Source organism: Cyanistes caeruleus, chromosome 6 (assembly GCF_971803275.1).
Source record: "Cyanistes caeruleus chromosome 6, bCyaCae1.hap1.1, whole genome shotgun sequence".
In the NCBI taxonomy this organism is placed as follows: Eukaryota; Metazoa; Chordata; class Aves; order Passeriformes; family Paridae; genus Cyanistes; species Cyanistes caeruleus.
Window position 1 is genome coordinate 9,405,380 of NC_141706.1, and position 19,458 is coordinate 9,424,837.

The 19,458-nt window shown below is 40.8% G+C and overlaps 1 protein-coding gene and 1 long non-coding RNA gene across 3 annotated transcripts; one reads left to right on the forward strand and one right to left on the reverse strand.

Moving 5' to 3' along the window:
- Positions 1–4,079: 4,079 nt before the first annotated feature.
- On the reverse strand, positions 4,080–4,452 carry LOC147652424 (uncharacterized). Its single transcript, XR_015288546.1, has 2 exons — positions 4,375–4,452; positions 4,080–4,227 (listed from the first exon to the last, which is right to left on the reverse strand). It is a non-coding gene; the product is annotated as an uncharacterized LOC147652424 (long non-coding RNA).
- Positions 4,453–5,775: 1,323 nt separating this feature from the next.
- Positions 5,776–18,695, forward strand: FBXO3 (F-box protein 3). 2 transcript variants are annotated; one of them, XR_015288544.1, is made up of 12 exons: positions 5,776–7,162; positions 9,077–9,166; positions 9,611–9,774; positions 11,338–11,452; positions 13,036–13,240; positions 13,527–13,572; positions 14,631–14,715; positions 15,356–15,478; positions 15,872–15,987; positions 16,160–16,254; positions 16,338–16,528; positions 17,597–18,695. XR_015288544.1 is itself a non-coding variant. In XM_023928754.2 (11 exons), exons 1-10 carry the CDS (start codon positions 7,053–7,055, stop codon positions 16,523–16,525), a joined length of 1,242 nt encoding a protein of 413 aa, XP_023784522.1. In that variant the 5' UTR covers positions 5,776–7,052; the 3' UTR covers positions 16,526–16,528; positions 17,597–18,695. The 2 variants fall into 2 exon arrangements, 1 of the variants encoding a protein (XP_023784522.1); XM_023928754.2 differs by lacking the exon at positions 16,160–16,254.
- The last annotated feature ends 763 nt before the right edge of the window (positions 18,696–19,458 follow it).

The window sequence follows — 19,458 nt, forward strand, 5'->3', positions numbered from 1 at the left end:
GACAACATTTTGCATTTTACAATGGATATTCTGAAAGCTCTTTCTTGCTTTTGCTGTCACAAGTAGAGTTGGAGACAAATCCTTTAAATCTTGTTATCAGTGAAATTGGAAACTAAATGAGAACAACTTGGAAAGCATAGTTTGAGGGTGCTGATATTTAGCTATTTTCCAGTGATATGCTGACCTCTGGAGGCCGTAGGCAGCTAGCTATAATTATTAGCCTGAATTCCTGCCAGCAGAGGCAAGGAAAGGCAAAGAAAATAAAGCTATAGCTCTCTTCATTCACAGTGGCTCCTTGCGAATATTCTGTCCAGCTAGAAACAAAGCCTAAAGTCATTAATGAGTTCATTGACAAAGCTTGGTGGGTGTAGCCATGATGCTGAGGTAGGGTGGAGATGCACAATGGTTCTCCGTGTCGTGTCACATGTACACAGACTGTTAGCTGTAACAGGGCTGATTTTCATTATTTCACCTCACAGAAAACTTTGACTGAAAATTTAGGGCAAGGGGCCTCATTTACATCTGGGCTGGGATCAGGGAAGAGTGTTAATAGCTCAGGGAGACCTTGTAGGTTTGCACTAAGTAGATCAAGACCAGTGTTTTGTTCTCACCTCAGAAAGTGACTTTTGGCAAGGTAGTTCCATATTTTGCTTCTCATTTACCCATTCGTAGAATGGAGATTCACTTATTCCATAGAAGTTCCTAATGCAAAAACACTCATTATTTTGTGCAAGATCTAGTTTACACAGGGAAATACATTTTTTAGACCTAAATGTATGTATTTGTAAAGGAAGGGTCCACAGCAGGTATAATTTTTTATAAGACCACCAGTTTTATTTAGTCCTTGTAATTTCAGAAAGAGCTTAAGCTGAAGTGGAAAGTGCCCAAAGAGCCTCCACCTGAGCAGCAGTATTGGTCTCCCCAGATAATTATACTAATCTATTGCTGGACTTTTCTCTGACAGATTTCCAGTGCTTGCTCTCCAGGTCCAGGAGGAGAGAGAGCAGACTTCTCTTGGAATTAGTATAAGCAACACTTCACCTCATCTTGATTCTATTCCTTACAGTAAAGACTCCTTCAAAAAGAAAATAAAATGTTCCAAAAACAAGGGCAAAAAGGAAAGCAAAACTGATTTAAAGTTCTAAGCAAAAAGCACAAAAATCTGAATACAACTTCATCACTGATACTCAAATGCATCGTCCTTTCTGTATTTTCACTATCAGCAGTATTTTAAAAGGCGTATCATCCGTCAAGATTCCCCTTCTTTGTCCCCATTATTCAGTGTCATGGCAGGAAGATGAGAGCATTACCATCGATATCACTTTTTTAATTCCCTGCCCTTGAATAAGGGCAATAAGAGCCCTGCATAATAGAGTTTTCAGCGGAGAGAGTAAATGGGAATCGGTTGTTAATTCAATACAGGATCCAGAACCCGTCTCTCTCCCTTCTCTTTTCTCAAGGTAATACTCTGCCTCCAATTGTCATTATAGCTGAGAATGAAATTATTTGAATTCTGGACACATCAGCACAAAACCCAAGACTCCCTGCCAATTTCGTTGCCTGCTTGGAAGAGAACATCAGAGAGCATCACTCATTTATACGACTGCCAGACTGAGACTGTAAATTCAGAAAACAAGGAGGCCTCAGGTGCTGCACTTTAACAGGTCTTTCTGCTCCTGAATCTAGCCCCCTCACACACAAGGTAACATTTTATGTCTGAAAGGCAAAGCTTTCAAGCATCTGCCAGAGCACACGCTCTGTAGGGCCTGAATGTGAATTGAAAATGAGACTATTAAGTTTATTAATTGGTATCAGTGACTTAAGGCTTTGAAGGAGATTCATGGCACTTGGGAAAATAATCTATAAAGATTTTTGTTGCTCTAAAAAGACAGTGCAGCATCAGCTTATTTCACTTGCAGCAGGTTCATCTCTTTTATGGAGCACATACTACACTGCAGGCAAAGGGAATTTTAATGGACACTGGAAAAAAATATCTATTCCTCTGTCCCACAACAACTTAAAAAACATAAAAAGACACAGAACAGAGAGATTGAGATACGCTATCACAAAACATTTAAGGCATTATAATTAAATTAAGATTCAGAAGTCTGTCAGTGAGATGAAGATTAAACTGGCAGAAAGTTGAACCATGTTTGAAGCAACTTGTTCCCTCCTGCTGAGGGTTGTTTTTAATGAGAAGGCACATCTCAGAAAGGTTCCTAACAAAGCAGCAGATCACTGATGGTAATTAATCAACAGGGTTTGCAGGAGCATACATCATGTGCCATTTTCAAGTGCCTTGCAAACATTAATTAATGTGTTATTGTATTTCTTGCTCCCATTCTAAGCCACAAGCCCTGCCCCATGGCAAGCCATGACTGACAAATTTCGATTTTTAATGATGTTTCGGTGAAGAGATTTTTCTTTTTTTAATTTAAAATTGAGTGCACCTTTTGCTAAGTGCTCTGTGATCACCTCTGCTCTATATTTGGCATAATTATTTGCTCTAATATATGGCATATTCTGGTTATATTTACAGCTTGGCATAAGGCAGCAAAGCCTGTAGCCAAGGGGGAATGGACTGCAAGAAGGTTGATTCCTGTGGAGGTTCTGGAACTGGAGGAGAGGCAACAAGAAATGTTGTAACAGGAAGTGATTAGGGTGATGGAAAGCTGATGCTTTGAGGTGTTGAGAGAGAAATAACTTCTGGAAGCCGTGACCCAGGAGATATAACTCCTTCTGTAGTCCAGTAGCTCTGTACCAGCTACACTTTGTGTGATTCCTGAGCTGTTTCCTCTTTGGGGCTGTAACTTCTTGGGTGGATTAGCTGGTAAAAATTCATAAGGTTTTGGTTTTCTCCTTTCCTCAGATGTGTCTTGCATCTTGTCTCAGACAATTTTACCAATGTATTTTGTAACAGCTGTGAGCTGGTTTTGAGATATAGAAATGCTTTACTTATTTACTTATATTTTGAAGAAACAAAATAAAAGTGAAATTCTCCTTCAATAAGGCACATAGTCTCCAGTCTGGCATTGTGACAGCTCCCCAAACCAGCACTTATCGTGTTGCTATCTCATTAAAAAGATCCAGGACCTGCAATATCAACCTAAAGGCGCTTTGCAACACCAGGAAAATCCTGGTGGACACTAAGATAAGGCCCCATCACAAGGTGGCTGTGATTTTTTGCAGCCCATGGCTGCGAGCGAGCGCTGAACGAGCGGTGATGCAGCCACCCTGGAATTCCTGGAGCTGGCCCAGCAGCGAGCGTGACCCACCATGCAGGAGAAGCGTGCTGTCCAGCTGATAAGGAAGTGTGCATCAGCAAATACGGCTTGTTTATCCCATAAAAACCGCTTTGGAGGAGTGCAAGCAGAAAGAGGCTGGGTCTGCACTACACAGATAAGAGCTCTGACCAAAAGGACAACCAAAGGTCACACCAGGCCTCCTGGAAAGTCCCAAAGAGAAGCTTTCAGTGGGAATGGATGACTAAGGGAATTGCAAAGGGCTTCTGGAGGCTTTTAGCACATTGTCTGTGTGCTACCTGTCCAAATGCAGCTCAGCACTTCAGTCATTTGCTTTTGCATGCTCTGATGAATGTGTTCTGGCTTGAGGAGTTGGTAGCCAAAAAACCCCACCACTGCAGCGTGACCGACTGCCCACCTCGTTAACAATCTCAGCTAATGACCTAAGGACAGTGTGTGTGCAGCTGAAAAGTGAGCTGCTATCTGGGTCATACACATGTGGGGTTTTTTCAGGTCAGGAAAGACTCAATAGCAGTTTCTCCAGGGATGCCTCATTATTCTCTATGTTTCTCAGTAAAGTAAGATCTCCTGAGCTCCCACACAAAGCAAGCAGGGTCTCGGTACTTTCCATGGAATCATGAAATATTCCTGCAGCCCCTTTAAGTGGCATCTTTCACACATCCCTTAGGCCATGAACCACATCATGATGCTGTGAAACAGTGCAGTGAAACTGCACTTTCACATGCAGTAACTGCTGGAATTGTGTGAAATTAGAAATACTTCTGAGGCAAGAATCATGCCTTTCTATGCCATCCATGCTCTCTAAAGTAAATAAACTTTATTTTTTATACTTTCCCAGGCAACGTTTCCATTTGCAGTAGTAAATTCTATTTGATTTATGTGAGAGGATGATATGAATTGAAAACCAACTTGGAGCTAAGCAAGGCTTGGCTATGCTGGTTTGTGTCAACATGGCATCTTTGATCTGAGGAAAAAAACACAGTCTATCAACATTGCTCTCCAAGTGGGATTCCAAGCTCTCCAAACATACATAAATATTTCAGACCCGTTTTGGAGCTAAGAATCTGAGACAAAAAGATTTGCTAATAACCAAAGACAAGCTTGAACCCACCTTGATGCAGAGTGGGGAGGACCAGATACAGCTTTTTGGTAATCTCAGGCAACTGATGCAGGCAAAAGCATCCATGTGGGAGATGGTCCAGAAGGATGAAAGCTGGAAGCAGACTCCAGTTGCTTTGTAAGCATCAGATGAAGTCCATTGGTTGACTCTTGGAGATTCCCTGGACTTCATTTGACTGTGAAGCTGTCAAGGCTAATTTACCACCATGTGAGGTTCGGGAGGGGTTTTGTTGGTTTATCCTGGGTCTATGTGGCTGTAACAAGGCAGGGATTTTTTCAGATGTTGTTTCATTGTGTCAGGAGGCAACTCTTGTCTGTCTGAGATCCCATTTGTTACTAAAATGTCCAACAAGCTCCTGTGCACTACTTAATTTATTCATTTAGACATTTCCCTGAAGTTCTGGCTCTGCTCCCTCCCTGTCATCTCTCACATCTCATCGGAGATTCACTCTTGTGAAGCCTGAAGATGCAATTTGTAATCAGTTCATATGTAAATCCCCCACTATTCAAAGGACTGCTGAACTGTCTTTATGTTTGTGTGATTCACTGGAGTCGCCGCAGGATCATACAGCTCCTGTTTTGAATTTTCCTACCCTGCTCCTTCCGTGCTCTTTATTACAGTCACTCATTGTGTTCTGGTTAATTTTACATGATCAGATTTCCAAGCCGAGGTCACTGCCTGGTTATTCCTGTGAGGACCTGAGCTTATTGCATCTTTGCTACAGCAAAGGAGAAACCCAAATTAGAACAGTAATAATAACAACACAAATTTTCTGGACCTCAGCTTCTTTCTTGCTACCAACTCCCCAAGCTGCCTCCTCCCCTCAAAGTCTCAGTTTTGCCCATGTATTATTGTCCATTTAGAACACTAAAAAGCTGATCTTAGCACATTAGTTGAATTTCTAGAGACACTCAGCACCCGGTGGTGAAGATCCCCAGTGTGTCATTTTGTTAGACTTTCAAGGAGTAAAAATAAATGGAAGGATGCTAAAAGCCTCATCATCTCTCATAGGTTATACATGGGACACATGGAGCAATCTGAGCAGTTTTCAGCCTGATGAGTACATCTATTTGGCCATTTGGGCTACATGGTCAATGATAATGGAAGAAAAATTAGGCTCCATTATTAAAGTAGAAAAGAACCTTTATGTCTAGGCAGAGCTAGGAAAGTTCCATGATGAGACTGTTCCATGACTGGTGTCACAGTTTCTGCAGCTGTCAGTTATTTGATGGACGATGCAAAGGCTGCAGTGAGTAAAACATTGAAATACTATAATTTTGAATGGGTTTACATTTGCTTTTTGTTCTACAGGTTTTGTTTGGTTGGTTGCTTTTTTGTCTATTTTTTTTTCCTTCAGTCTCAGCAACAGATATTTCTGTTTTACCCTTTTTTTTTTTTTTTTTTTTTTTTAAATAATTGTTAGGACATCCATTAGGAAAATAAGATGCCAGTCATTTCTGCACTTGAGGACCTCTATCATGACCAGGGGTGATAATCAATTTTTATAACTAACTCCTATAGCTTCTCTACCTCCATCTTTACCACTGCCTAAGCCCTTGAGTAACAGCTTGGATCTACGCAAGTGTTAGAAGCAAAATTATCCAGGCTTTTGGCAAAACCTGAAAGACATAAAGAATGATAGACCTTCTCTTGGCTCTGCATTATTAGTTTTTCATGGGCAACAAACCCAAGGACAAACACAAGTAATATCATTTTATTAGCATTTAAAATATACTTTTGCTATTGTGTTCTTCTCTACGGAGAACTTTACAATAATAGAAATAATAAAGGACAAAAATCTACCCAACAGCTAGCAATAGTGCAGTCATAAAACCAACCCCTTTTTCCTTTCCAGTTCTTATTTGAGCAGAGCTGCTAGGACAATGAATTGTATCATTAAGATCCTACTGATGCCTGAAAAAGAAGAGAGAAAGGAATTTCTAGTGTAAAATCATGCAGAAGAAGTAATTCCTTCTTTCACATAAGAATATTTAACTCACTAAAGGTGAGGGGAAAAGAGTAGAATCTATTTTTTGTGCAGCTGCTCCACCTTGAGTGGTTTTTTCCTATAAAATGTGATCCTGAAGATGCAATATTTTTGTTTTGTTTTCCTTTGTTTTGTTTTTATGATATTCAATTCAATAAGTATATTTTCCCAGTCTCAGATTTGCCCACGTATTATTGTCCATTTAGATCACTAAGAAGCTGATTTTGTTAAAAGCAGACCATTCCCTGACCAAGACCCATTGGCACATAAATTGAATTTCAAGAGACCAAGGGCTGAGTTCTGAGGGCTCAGTTCCAAGGACTGAGTTCTGAGTGACGAGTTTTGAGTCCTGAGGATTTAGGGCTGAATTCTGGTTGGGAGTTCTGAGGGCTGACTGAGGAGTTCTGAGGGTTGATTTCAGAGTTTTGAGGGCCGAGCTCTGAGTGCTGATTTCGGCGTTCTGAGGGCTGACTTGGGAGTTCCACGCGCAGATTCCGTAGGTCCGAGGGGAGATCTGAGAGTTCCGAGGGCTGATCTGGCAGCTCCGAGAGCTGATTTAGCAGCTCCCAGTGCAGATTTGGGAGCTCCGAGGCCGCCGCGGAGCCACCGCCCCCGGGAGGCGCTGCTCCGGCGGCGCGAAGGGAGGCGCGATGGGCGGCGCGTCCCGAGGACGTCTGGCAAGATGGCGGCGCCCCCGGACATGGAGCTTTCCCCAAGCCTCAGCCTGGAGCTGCTCCCCACAGACCCGCTGCTGCTCATCCTCAGCTTCCTCGACTACCGGGATCTGGTGAGGTACGGGCGACCCCGGGGGATGGCACGGGCGCGGCGGGCGGAGCGCTTCCCGGGATGTGCGGGAAAAGGGTTTGCCTGCCTCCGGAGGAGGCGCTGAGGGGAGGACATAGCCTGAGCTCCCTTCCTTTGCAGCAGCAGAGAGCTTTCCCCCCTTTTACCTTCCTCTTTCTAGCAAAAATGAAATGTTCTCTCTTACTGAGAAGGGGATGAGGCCCTGGCACAGGTTGCCCAGAGAAGCTGTGGCTGCCCCGTGCCTGGAAGTGTCCAAGGCCAGGTTGGACGGGGTTTGGAGCAACCCGATCTAGGGGAAGGTGTCGCTGCCTATGGCAGGAGAACCGGTTGATCTTTAAGGTTCCTTCCAACCCAAACCATTCAATTAATCTGTTTTTCTCTCCCTCATTATGTGTTTGTACCGAAATGGAGCAGTAAGTAAATTTGTGAAATCAGTATTTCCCCGATGCTTGTGTTTCTACGGGCAAAAGAAGGGTGGTCTTGTTGTTAGTAGACGTATTCCACCGTTTGAGGAAAACCAAACGAAAAGAAATAAGGTGACTTTTCAAGGAGAAAAAGTTGAATGAAAGTGGCAGGTGTCTCTTGGGTTCGGTGGCTGAGGGGTTGTGAGTCATACAGGGAAGATGAGAGTGTGGTTTTGGGTAAAACCTCAGCATTCAAGTGTGAGGTTTGTCAAGTGATTGAAACCACAGTGTTTAATCAAAGAGGGAGGAATAAACATAAGAAGAAAACAGAATATTACCAGAAATGTGGGGGTTGTACTTTTTTATTACCCCTAATAAATATTAGCCAAGAATCATGTCAGGGAGAATTCTGTTAGGATATCAGCAAAAAAGACATTAAGCATAAGCAAATACTGTAACAGTTGTTAAGGTGGCCCTTAGATATTTGATAATGTGCCAACTTTGCCGTTGTTTGTGTAATTAGTGAGAATGGCTTTAATTGCACTTTTATCACATTTGAAAACCACATGTTCCTGTGATGCTGTGGTAACTTACTCCCTTCCAGAAATTACCGGCTTAATTGATAAACACCAATACAATAGATTTCCACAAGGGCTTTTTTACTTTGGGATATTTCAGTTCCCCACCACCCAAAAATATAAAAAAAATCCATGTCATTAATTTTTTGCACAGCCAGATGTCCAGGTGCGAATGTGTTTGTGAGGACGTGGATGGAAAGGGTAATGTCAGGGAATACAGGAGAATCACTTTATTGAGGTTGATTTTGAGATACTAATACAATTCTAGTTTAAACAGTTTATAAAACCCCAGAAAGCAGTAACTGGAACCTTGTTTGGTACCCTCATTTGGGGTGAGGGTTAATTAGATGTTAATTACAGCCTTTGAAACACACACTTGGCACACTGTAAAACAAGCTACCAGAGGAAGTGATGTTGCCACATCTAAACTGATGATGTCTTTTGGAGACGTTCTTCAAAGTTTGTTATTTAAACAATTTAAAGTGGAAGGTAAGTTTGTAATATTCAAACTGTGTGGTTTCTGGAGCTTCTCTTATTTTTGTGGAAAAGATAAGGCAGAGCCTGACCATCCAGATAAAAAGGGATTTAAATCATAGCTAGCCTGTGCTACTGGAATGCTTTCCACTGGTGGAGTGGAGTCATGCTGGAATCTTTCAGGCACTGTTTACTGTGGTGTAGGTCTGCAGGGTGACCTGCTTTACAAAAGTACTTAATTGCTGCCAGTTCTTTAAGTGAGTGGAAAAGTAGTTCATGACTTACCCGACTGTGATGAGGAGCTTTAACTATTCTAAGCACTGCTCTGAAAGGACAGCTAAATAATTTTCAAACTCTGCATTTATTTCATGAGAGTGTGATGTGTGATACAGCATTTCTCCCTGTTTGTTTTACTGCAATCACATTTAATGATTTTATATTTATAGTTGCTGCTATTTGAATCGAAGATTAAATCAGCTATCAAACCATGACCCACTGTGGAAAAGACACTGCAAAAAATACTGGCTCATTTCAGAGTAAGTGGGATTGTTTTAAGCTTTTTTTCCTATGAAAATGAATTTCTAAGAGATGTTGTTCAGACGATTTTCAGTCCATCTTACATCTGCCTCATACTCTCAGCTTCTCCATAGCTGAGAAAAGCTGAGTAATGTAGGATGTAAATTAGCTTTTCACCAGCTCTAAGGTTCACTACCAGACAGAGCTCTGTTCAGAAGGCACTTTGTGTAAAGGAGTATTGTTTCTAAATTTTCCCCTAAGTACCCCAAATGTTTCCTAATTCTGTTCCAACTTGCTGTTGAATAGATGCTGGAATTAATTGAGTTTGTGTAGCTTCACATGGCACAGAGTGTTCCTGGGTTAATGTTATGCATCCCATTCCTGCCAAATAACAAATACCAACTCCTCCAGTTTAGAAGACTTTGAAGCTGCCATTTGAACACATTTTCTTCATGGCTCCTTAGGGAGGAAAAAAGCCGACGGAATCAAGGCTGGAGAGCCATCTTCATCAGCACCTACTCTGATTTAGGAAGATACATCCACTACTATGCCACGTTGAAAAAAGCCTGGGATGACCTGAAGCAATACTTGGGGCAGTGGTGTCCACGCATGATCAGCTCTTTGAAAGGTACCCTGGCACACCTGTGAGTAGGTTGGCTCACCCAGCCCTGCCTGGGTTATTAAGTCTCATGATGCTTTCATGAAAGGTGTGTGCCTTAATTAGCAAAGTCCTGAAAGTCAGGTAGAGATGCTCTCCCTTCCTTGTAAACACAGGCAGAGTCCTTGCCCAGTTCCTGCTGATCCATGGATTCCTTGAAATTAAGATGATTTTTTTTCTAGTGACTGCTCTGTCTTTATCACACTTTGAGGTTGCTATGACCTATTGTTTGTTATTAGTGTAGTAACTCCATTCCTTCAAGGACCTGCTGGTGGGATTTGTGAGGTTTTATATGACCTCATTAAAACACTGTCACATGGAAGCAGTCATTTTAATCTGAAGCCAAACAAAAAGGATGTTGCTGGGTTTTATTTTTTTTCTGTAGGTCTTACAGTGGTCTAGTGCTGGAACAGTAGTTTTTCCTTTTTTTTACTCCCCTGCAAGATTCAATTTTCAGTTTCAGTTTGTATTGTAATACTTGAAGTACTTCCAGTGCTCTAGGTCACAGCTACAGTGAGTTTGGGCTTTTTTGGTATAGGGGACAAAAAAAAGCTTCTACATTTTCAGCCACATTTCAGTTTTCTGCATGAAGTTGACTTTTAGACCATGATGTCTAATTCAACCTGATCTGTGAAATTAAGAGACAAATGATCTCTTAAGAGACAATATTAAGAGACAGATTATCTCTTTCTTGTTTAAACCTTGCATTTTCTTGGTTTGTTTGGAATGTGCTGGATTCTTACGTTTTGCTAAGTGTTTTTCAAAATAGAATGTGAAGCTTTTATTTATGTACAGAAAGACAAAAATTAACTTCAAATTACCAATTTCCGCTCTTACAAAATGATGGCAGGTTTTAGACAAAATTTAGGTCTTTTTCATACCATTTGTAAGGGATATTGTTTCAATGTATTGTTAATTTATGTCCTGTCAATGAAACTGATAATGAGTATGAAAAGAGTTTTAAAAAAATGGATTGGAACAGACCACAGAGGCCACTCAGTTGATTTTTGCTGAAAGTGAGGGAGTTGAAACTCCCCTGAAGTGCATGTGGAAATGTAAGAATAGGTCTTCTCCACCCCTTTGTGTTGTTGATTTGAAAATCCCCATTTTACAACCCATTTATTGCTTCAGATTCCAGGTGAATGGGGGCTGCAGCCAGCATTTCTGTGTCACTGATTGAACTGGAAACTGACAGAAGCAGCCCTTAGGGTGATGAAAGAGTAAAATCAATACTGCCTGAGTGCTCTAACTGGGACTCAGTTATTGGCAGTGTTGTGGGGAAAAGGTTCATTCCACTTTATGAACATTTGCCACTTTCAGGTCTGTTGAGGTTGCACTGGGCTGAGATGGGTGCTGTATTAAATAATCAATTATAGTCATCATTTCCTTTCCAAATTTATGTGATGCTCATTGTGTACTATCCAGCATACAGTAAAGCCACCAGATACTGACTTGAGTCAGTATCATGGATGAGGGCATTTACAGATTTCATGCTTTATGTTTGAAATACCTGAACTATCCTTTCTTTTCCAGAGAGTGTGAGGGAGGAAGATCTGGATGCTGTGGAAGCACAAATCCGCTGCAAACTCCCCGATGACTATCGGTGTTCATTCCGTATCCATAATGGGCAGAAGTTGGTTGTTCCAGGGTAAGGACTGGAAGCTACTTATCAAGTATTAATTCCTTTTGTATTTCTTAGTCATTTCACTTACTAAAAGATGAAATGTCCCCTGAACAGGATAAATGAAGCATTTAAATGTATTGTGACTGAGTCACCACTTAAGTGACACTTCCAGAATTGGCTGTCTTCTAATCTTGGAAGTAATTGGAAGCCCAGCATGGTTTTCTAATTGCTCAAATTACTCTTACACTTCCCCTTTTCCTAGTAAGAACCCTTGTCAGTTTTTTGCAACAACTCCAAACTTCCAGCTGTTAGACTTGTAATCATAGCACTGCAAGTTGCTGCCTTGAATTTTGGCTTTGTATTACAGAAGTAAATTAGCCCCTTGCACCCTTCAGGCTTCATTCTTTAATAATTCTTTTATTCTTTAAGATGGTTAGGGAATGACTTAAAATCAGTTAGTCATATTAATGTAGAATCAAATTTTCAATTCTGCAAATTAATTTTTCTCAGTGGAAGATTTTACTATTTTATGCAGTTTCTGCACTAAAAAAACTCTCTTTTACATTAAGAAGGCCGATGCCCAAAGTTTCTGGTATTTCCACTGTAGAAAAGTTAGGTGTTTGAAGCACCTGATGAAGTGCTGCAAATATTAGCAAAAGATGGGGAACTACAGAAAATCTTTGCAATGTCTGTAGGGAGGAATGCACTCGTATCTCTGTCAAAACACATAAAGAAGGTGTATCTTTATCCATGTTGAGTGTTTTATGTGCAGAAGGGATATAAAAAACTTTTATGAAGAAGCCATAAGGATGATTTCTAGTTCTGTTTTCCAGGAGAGACTTGATTTTTTAGAGAGGAGGTGGGTGTCCTAGGTCTATAGATTTCAAATGGTGCTCTACAGGTTGTGTACTTCCTCTCTTCCCACTGTTTCGTTCCCATGAAGCCTCTACTGTAATGATGCAGCTATGGAGGGGCTGCAGGAGCAGACACAAGGCTCTGAGGATGTCTTCCAGCTTGGAGAAAGGCTGCCAGGAGAAGGTGTAGTCCCACTGGTGGGGAATGAATGCTGGGAAGATTGGGGTAGGCAGTGGAAGTTTGTGCAGCAGGTTGTTAGGTCAGAAATGGAAATGATGTGGGACTTGTCCTTGTTAGATGCTTCAGGTTTCTGTTGCTGGGATATTGGCACTGCTTCTGTAGAAGGTGCTAATTCCAGGCCAGACTTCCTAAGGGGAAGGAGGATTGGAACCTGTTGCCCAGGATGGGATCAGCTTTTAAGATGCTGACATGTGGCAGCTTGCACCTGAATCACTGCTTTCATAACACCAGTGGAAGCTCAGCATCTGAAGGAATTTACATCTCATTTGCCTTTCCCTAGTGTTCCCAGCTGGGAGTGTGGGTGTGGACACCCAGGTTTGGGTGATGCTTCCACAAAGCTAGGATGATGTGAACTAATAACCTAGTTCAGCATACGGATATTCAACTTGGATTTCACCTCAGTCTAATATGCATCTAGAGCACTGAAAGAAGCAGTTTCCAAAAGATTACAAGCCAACTTTGCTTTGTGAATGATGTCTCCTGTTCATGTTCCCTGTTTTTGTTGTTCCCAGTCTGATGGGAAGCATGGCCCTGTCGAACCACTACCGCTCTGAAGACCTGCTGGACATCGACACGGCAGCTGGAGGCTTCCAGCAGAGGCTGGGGCTCAAGCAGTGCCTGCCCCTGACCTTCTGCATCCACACTGGCCTCAGTCAATACATGGCCCTGGAGAGTGTGGAGGGACGAAATAAATACGAGATCTTCTATCAATGTCCAGTAAGGAAGACATGTTTATATTTCCCAATGTACTTTTGTGCTCATTGGTAGTGCAGGAGCCTTTTAGTGGGAGGTTGAAGCTGTAAATTCCGTGGTCATGGGCGCATCCATAGGACAATCATGTGAGTTCTACATGTCTGAGGATCTGACTGGGACTACAGTCATGTGTCAAGCAGCCAGACTTCAGGTTTAGTGAATACAGAGGAAGTGTTCCCTGTGTTATTTAAATTTTAACCTTGAAAGTCCAGTGCTCTCTAATACATCCTTAAACTTCTTTCCCTTTCAGGACCAAATGGCTCGCAATCCATCTGCTATTGTTATGTTCATTACAGGTAACACTTTAGATTAAATATTCAAAATAAAATAGTGTGGGATTATCCAATTTATTTAGAAGTATTCCACTTGGCTTAATCTTGATTTACCATGGGGTGGAGGGAAGTTCCACACAGAGCATTTCTCTTGGCATTTTGAAGGTGGCAGGTAAATAGATCCACTTCCTCCTTTCAGAGCTACTTTTATACAAGGTTTGCATTTTGCGGATTAGTGGTAGGAAGGAGGATAATAAACTTGGAGTCCCTTAGAATTCCAAAAGATCAAAGGACATCACACACAGCTCATGCTCTAAGGAAGGAGTGGTAAATACACTTAATCTAACAGGAGTGGGAGTACTTGATAATACATCAGGGAAGGGAGGGATAATCATTTCTTGGTAGCTCAGCTTCAATCCAGTTCTGAATCACTAACATTGACAAACAGTTGAACTCTCTACTTTTCTATTGAACTCTATATTGCAATACTTGGAAGATTTATGGCTGAAAAATTCTTTTGCAGAGAGCTGGTATGTGAAACTCCCTTCTTCGAGAATTAAATGTGACAGCTTGAGTGTCTGCTTAGCAATCAAGCTGTTCCAAAGTAATGGCTGTGGGTGTATGAAAAGCTGTTCTCAGACAATGGCTGCAAGTGTATAAAATCTCAGAATAACATACAGCCTTAGTCTTCAGAGATTGTAGAGGAGTGCAGAGTGTGTCTGATTTATCCCTCTTTTGAAGGAAATGCTGCAGTGTTCCTTAGAAGCTTTCCATATGGAATCCAAGTGATGAGACACCACTGAAGACCCTGATTATAATGTTAAATACTTAGCTAAGAGTTTCTTCATTGGCTGTGTCATTTCTGGAGGATGCACCCTGAACTCTTCAGTTCTTAATTGGTTTCCCAAAATTATCCTTAGTGGTAGAATGATCTGGAATATTGACTAACTCATCTCAGTAAGCCTGAGAGGTTTTTATAAAAATAATCAAAGCTTTAAGCTTTTTCCTAGAAGTATTCACTGTTATGTGCTCAGTAGTAAATTTGCCCATCCTTAGGAATGCTTTTCTTTCTTGGCATCTAGGTACATCTTACTTGGAATGGTTTACATCCTATGTAAACAAAGTTGTCACTGGAGGTTATCCTATCATCAGAGACCAGATTTTCAGGTATTGTGACTGGGATTTTTAACCTCAGTGCCAGGTTTTGGTGCTGCTTCTACACATACTTACTTCTCCCCAACTAGTTTTGAGTATCTGATACAAAAGCTGGTGGTGGGGAAAGGAGAAAGCCCATGAAACTACTGAAAATAAACATGTAAACCAGAATGCTTAAAGCAGCTTCATTTTTTTAACCAGAATCTTCAGAACTTTTCATTAATGGCACCAGAATATTGCATTATAAGTGATCCAAAGTTTAGCAAACAACATGATATTTATTCTGTGTGCCATGAGTATGTTTTTGCTGCAGGACTGTTCAGAGTTATTAAAAAACCAAATTATTTCAGCTAATTGGTCTCTTGAGTATGTAAACAAGCAAGTTCTGGTGTTTGAATCCTCATGCACTTGCAATTTCTTCTAAATACAATCAAGAAACTTAATTCTTTCAAACTGGGATGCTGTAGAACCAAGTCCTTGGATCTGTAAATAAATTTGCTGCTAGAGTTTCTAGGTTGTTATTTTTTTATTACACACCCCTATTTAAATAAGTGTTTTTATTAATTATTAATAAAAGTTAACCACTATGTGTTTAGTTTTCTGTATTGAATGTGCACAGCAGTCTGCAGAATTAATGCTCTCCTCTCTGTAGGTATGTGCATGATAAAGATTGTGTTGCTACCACAGAAGATATCACTGTGTCTGTGTCCACCTCTTTTCTACCTGAACTCAGTTCTGTACATCCACCACATTACTTCTTCACTTACAGAATCAGGTAAAAACAACTGAATTAATTCTTACAATGCAGGATAGACCTATGGAATGTTCAAAGCAAATTTATGCACAGCATTCAGAAATGTTCTAAAATGAACAGGAGGTGCACAACATGCACTTTTTAATAAAATAATCCTAATCATTACTTGGTCAGGTACATAAAGTACCAGTCAAATTGGTAATTGCTAAAATACAGTGATGGCTGGGGGAAAGAAGTTAGAAGCAGCTCTTGTGATTTAGAAAAGGGTAAAATACAGTGAAGAATGGAGACGGATGTTGACAACTGATTTGGGTTACCTTAGTGGATGTTTTCTTTTCCCAGTCTATTGTTGATCCCAAGGGCACTAAAGCGTTTCTTGAAAGGAATGTATTAAGTATGTTCTTTGGCTTCTAGAATTGAAATGTCCAAAGATGCCCTTCCTGAGAATACCTGTCAGCTGGAGAGTCGATACTGGAGAATAACAAATGCCAAAGGTGATGTGGAGGAAGTCCAAGGTCCTGGAGTAGTTGGTAAGTGAAAAATTACTGGAGAGAGTATTTAATGTTCTTGTTATTAAAATTCTGTTATTGCCTGTTCGTCGGGTTGCGGGGTTTGTATTGAAATCAGAGAAAAAGAGATGTATCTATCTGTTCTGGCTTTCAAGTTGTTTTGTAAGGAGTATCTGAACATCTTGCTACTTAGCCCCTCCCTAGTTTTTTATAATACCAGTAACTTCTGAGCATCAGTTTATGCATCCACTGGAATACAAATTGATCTGCCTGAGTCTGTTGTGGAGGGTAAGTCCTTGAGCAGCTGCTAAATGGTAGTTCTCCATCAGTCCTTACTACTGTAAGGACTAACCCTAATATTTCACCCACAGGAGAGTTCCCAGTTATCAGCCCAGGGAAAGTCTACGAGTACACCAGCTGTACCACGTTTTCCACAACCTCTGGATACATGGAGGGCTACTACACCTTCCACTGCCTCTACAACAAGGACAGATTCTTTAACGTCACAATCCCTAGGTTTCATATGGTGTGTCCAATGTTCAAGGTGTCTACAGCATGAACGGTAAGCAGAAATGCAGATGGCTAAAACAAACCCTAGAATGATAAAAATGACCAAAATTACAATGCTGAATAGTATTCATATTGCTGATTCCATACAGAACATGCCCCATGATTCAGAGCTCCTCACTGGTGCCTGCAGACATGGCATTGCACGAGCCACTTGGGTTTCAGAGCACCCTCCTTGGTGGGAGCACACGCATTAATTTTAGCCATAATAATGTATCTGCTCTATTCAGACATGCTCCAGTTAATTGCGGTTTAAAAACTGTAGTCTGTGATATGCATTAGTTCTTGCTGAAAGTGCATTTCATAAAGTCACTTAATGACTTTGCAAATCACCAAGATACTTCTCTTGCTGTTAATTATAATGTAGTTTTAGTTTGGAGATTGTGGGTTAATGATATAATTTCTCCCTTTTCTTTGACACATTTAGAGAAGGGCTCTTGATTTATTTTATCCCCAGTTTTTGTGCAAGCACTGAGGGGCTGTGAGCTTTCCTCAGGAGCAGGCAGCTGCTTGCATTCTATGACAGGTTTATCCCAGGATTTCAGACACTCATTCCCAGTGGCTGTAACAGTAGGTGCCAGCAGATGTCGTGCTTCTAACAGAAAATGACATCTCTTAACTTTTGCTCCCATTTTTAGGAGTTGTAACTCCCTTCCTGTCTAACTTCCTTCCCTTCAGCTGATTGGAAAAATAATCTGTTTTTCTCTCTTGCTCCACCCTTATTTTAGAAGTACTAATGACCCTTTTGTTTTTAATTTACTTTAGTAAAAAACAACCTAAACTACCAAGAAAATGGGTACAGCTGAGCTGCTGAACTGTGGCTTTGCATAATTGTAGGTATGCAATATTGAAACCAAATGAATCCTTAGGAAGTGAAAGGTCAAGTAGTTTGGCAAAATGACCTCTAGCAAATTAAACTTGGTTTTAGGACATAGATCATAGTGCCTTCTTTAGCTAATGGGTGTGATAATGCAGCCCAGATTTTTCTAGGCAACTGTTAGTGTTTCCTTACAATTACCTGGAAGGGAAGATTTTAATTAAACCTGGGTGTGTTTTGTATTAGGCAACAAATCCTAATGAGTCTGCAGTGGATGAAGACCAGGATTCCACAGGCGCTGATGACTGCCGAGATCCACGTAGAGTGTTGGACATTCCTGCACCCTCTGGATGCTGCCCACGTCACACTAGTGGGATTTTTTCCCAAACAACCTGTTTGCATAAGCTGAACTCTTCAGGGCTAGTGCATAGGAATATTTCTGACTGTTGTAAATGAACTCTGTTGCACATCAGGGCAACTAGCATGAATGTTGGTGCCAGTTCTCATATTCATTAGAGTATAACTTCTGTTTCACTGGTTTGGAAGTGGGGGAAGAGGGAGGAAAACAGGGAGGAAGAGGAAGGTGTTTGGGCTTTGTTCACTTATTCCTGAAGTGTGAAACAGTTTGATAGTCCAAGGTACTCATATCTTACATTTTTAAAGTATTGCCTATTTATGATCATACTGCAAATATGGTGTGGGTATTTGGTTTTATACAAAGCATTAAAAGGGTGTATACTGTTGTCCTTTCTTGTGAGTTTCTGCTCTGGATAACTGCTGCTAAGAATGAAACTTGCAGTTTGGTCTGAATATCCCATTTGGGTGAGATTAGGTGCTGTTCTGCTTTTTAATTATTTTTTTTAATTAACATAGTAACAGCAAAAAATTCTGGTCTTCAAAATGTATAAATTAGGAGTGAAACTGGCCTTATTTTTAGACAATCTGTTTGTCAGCTGGATTTTATGCTAAGTGACTCTGACTGGAGAATGCCTCTGGGAATGTAGTGTCCATGCATAATCTGCCACTCGTTAACTAAGGAATTTCTCAATGACTACAGAGTATGGATTTGTAAATATGTTTTGAGGGTTTTTTTCCCGTTACATGATGTTTGCTGTTGTCATAGGTGACAAATCTATGTTATGTATCATGTTTTCCTGAGCCCTGGATGAATTTTTGTAATTGAATACAAAATAAAAGGAAAAAAAAGGGGGGAGGCTGGCAGAACAGCTGATGACTAGAAAATTTATATTTAAAGAAGTATCTGTTTGCTTTATCCTTTTTGGGTTTTTTTGTTTGTTTGTTTTTTGTTGTTTTTTTTTTGTCATTAATAAACAACTTGACTGCCTGTTTTGTTCTCAAGTGCTACATAGGACTGTTTTTGCCAAGACTTGAGCAATAATTTTGTGACCAGCATTGGTGTAGTCAGTTCTTTTGACAGCCAGAATTTGTAGGTTTCATGAGGTAGACTGGTATTTTGTTGTTCCAGCTCAAATTTTCCATTATTGACTAATTTCCAGATTTCTCTTTTTTTTTTCTCAAGTCCAGGTATTGGATTCTTTATGTGCTCAGCTTTCCCTGGTGCATTTTCCACAGTGGCACAAGGTAGAAAAACAAATACTGAGTCTGATCCCTACAACAGTTGCTGAGTTGCTGGGTGAAACATCTCCAGAAACAAAACCAGCTTGTGTTGTCCCTCACAGGAGTCAGAACAGCACTGAGTTGCTGGAGTGCGTCCAAAACATAAGGATTTTTGAGGATTACCACACAATTTACCTGAGAGGGATAAGAAATTGCCACCAAAGTTTTGTCAAGGGTCAGTATGAGAAGGTTTTAGTGGAACTAGAATTTTCTGCAGGGTTGTTGGTGCACTGTGTGTTTCCAAGGACAGATAACCCTCATGGTTGGAGGCTGTTCTTGGGAAATTTCCTCCTAGGATCTCTATGTTCTAGTACAGTGGAATCAGCTCGAGGACATGGGACTCTACACAACAAACATTGCTAACTCTTGGCAATTTCACTCACTTTTAGGGAGTGGTTCTCCCTTGGATTGTTACAGATGAGCTGGAATTCTTGACTGAGAAGTCAAGATGCAGGACAGTGCTGTGCTTT

Coding starts and splice junctions, on each gene's coding strand:
- FBXO3 (XM_023928754.2), top strand. CDS start 7,053: ATGGCGGCGCCCCCGGACATGGAGCTTTCCCCAAGCCTCAGCCTGGAG. Junction 9,167..9,610: donor AAATACTGGCTCATTTCAGA/GTAAGTGGGATT, acceptor ATGGCTCCTTAG/GGAGGAAAAAAGCCGACGGA. Junction 15,479..15,871: donor TTCTTCACTTACAGAATCAG/GTAAAAACAACT, acceptor TTTGGCTTCTAG/AATTGAAATGTCCAAAGATG.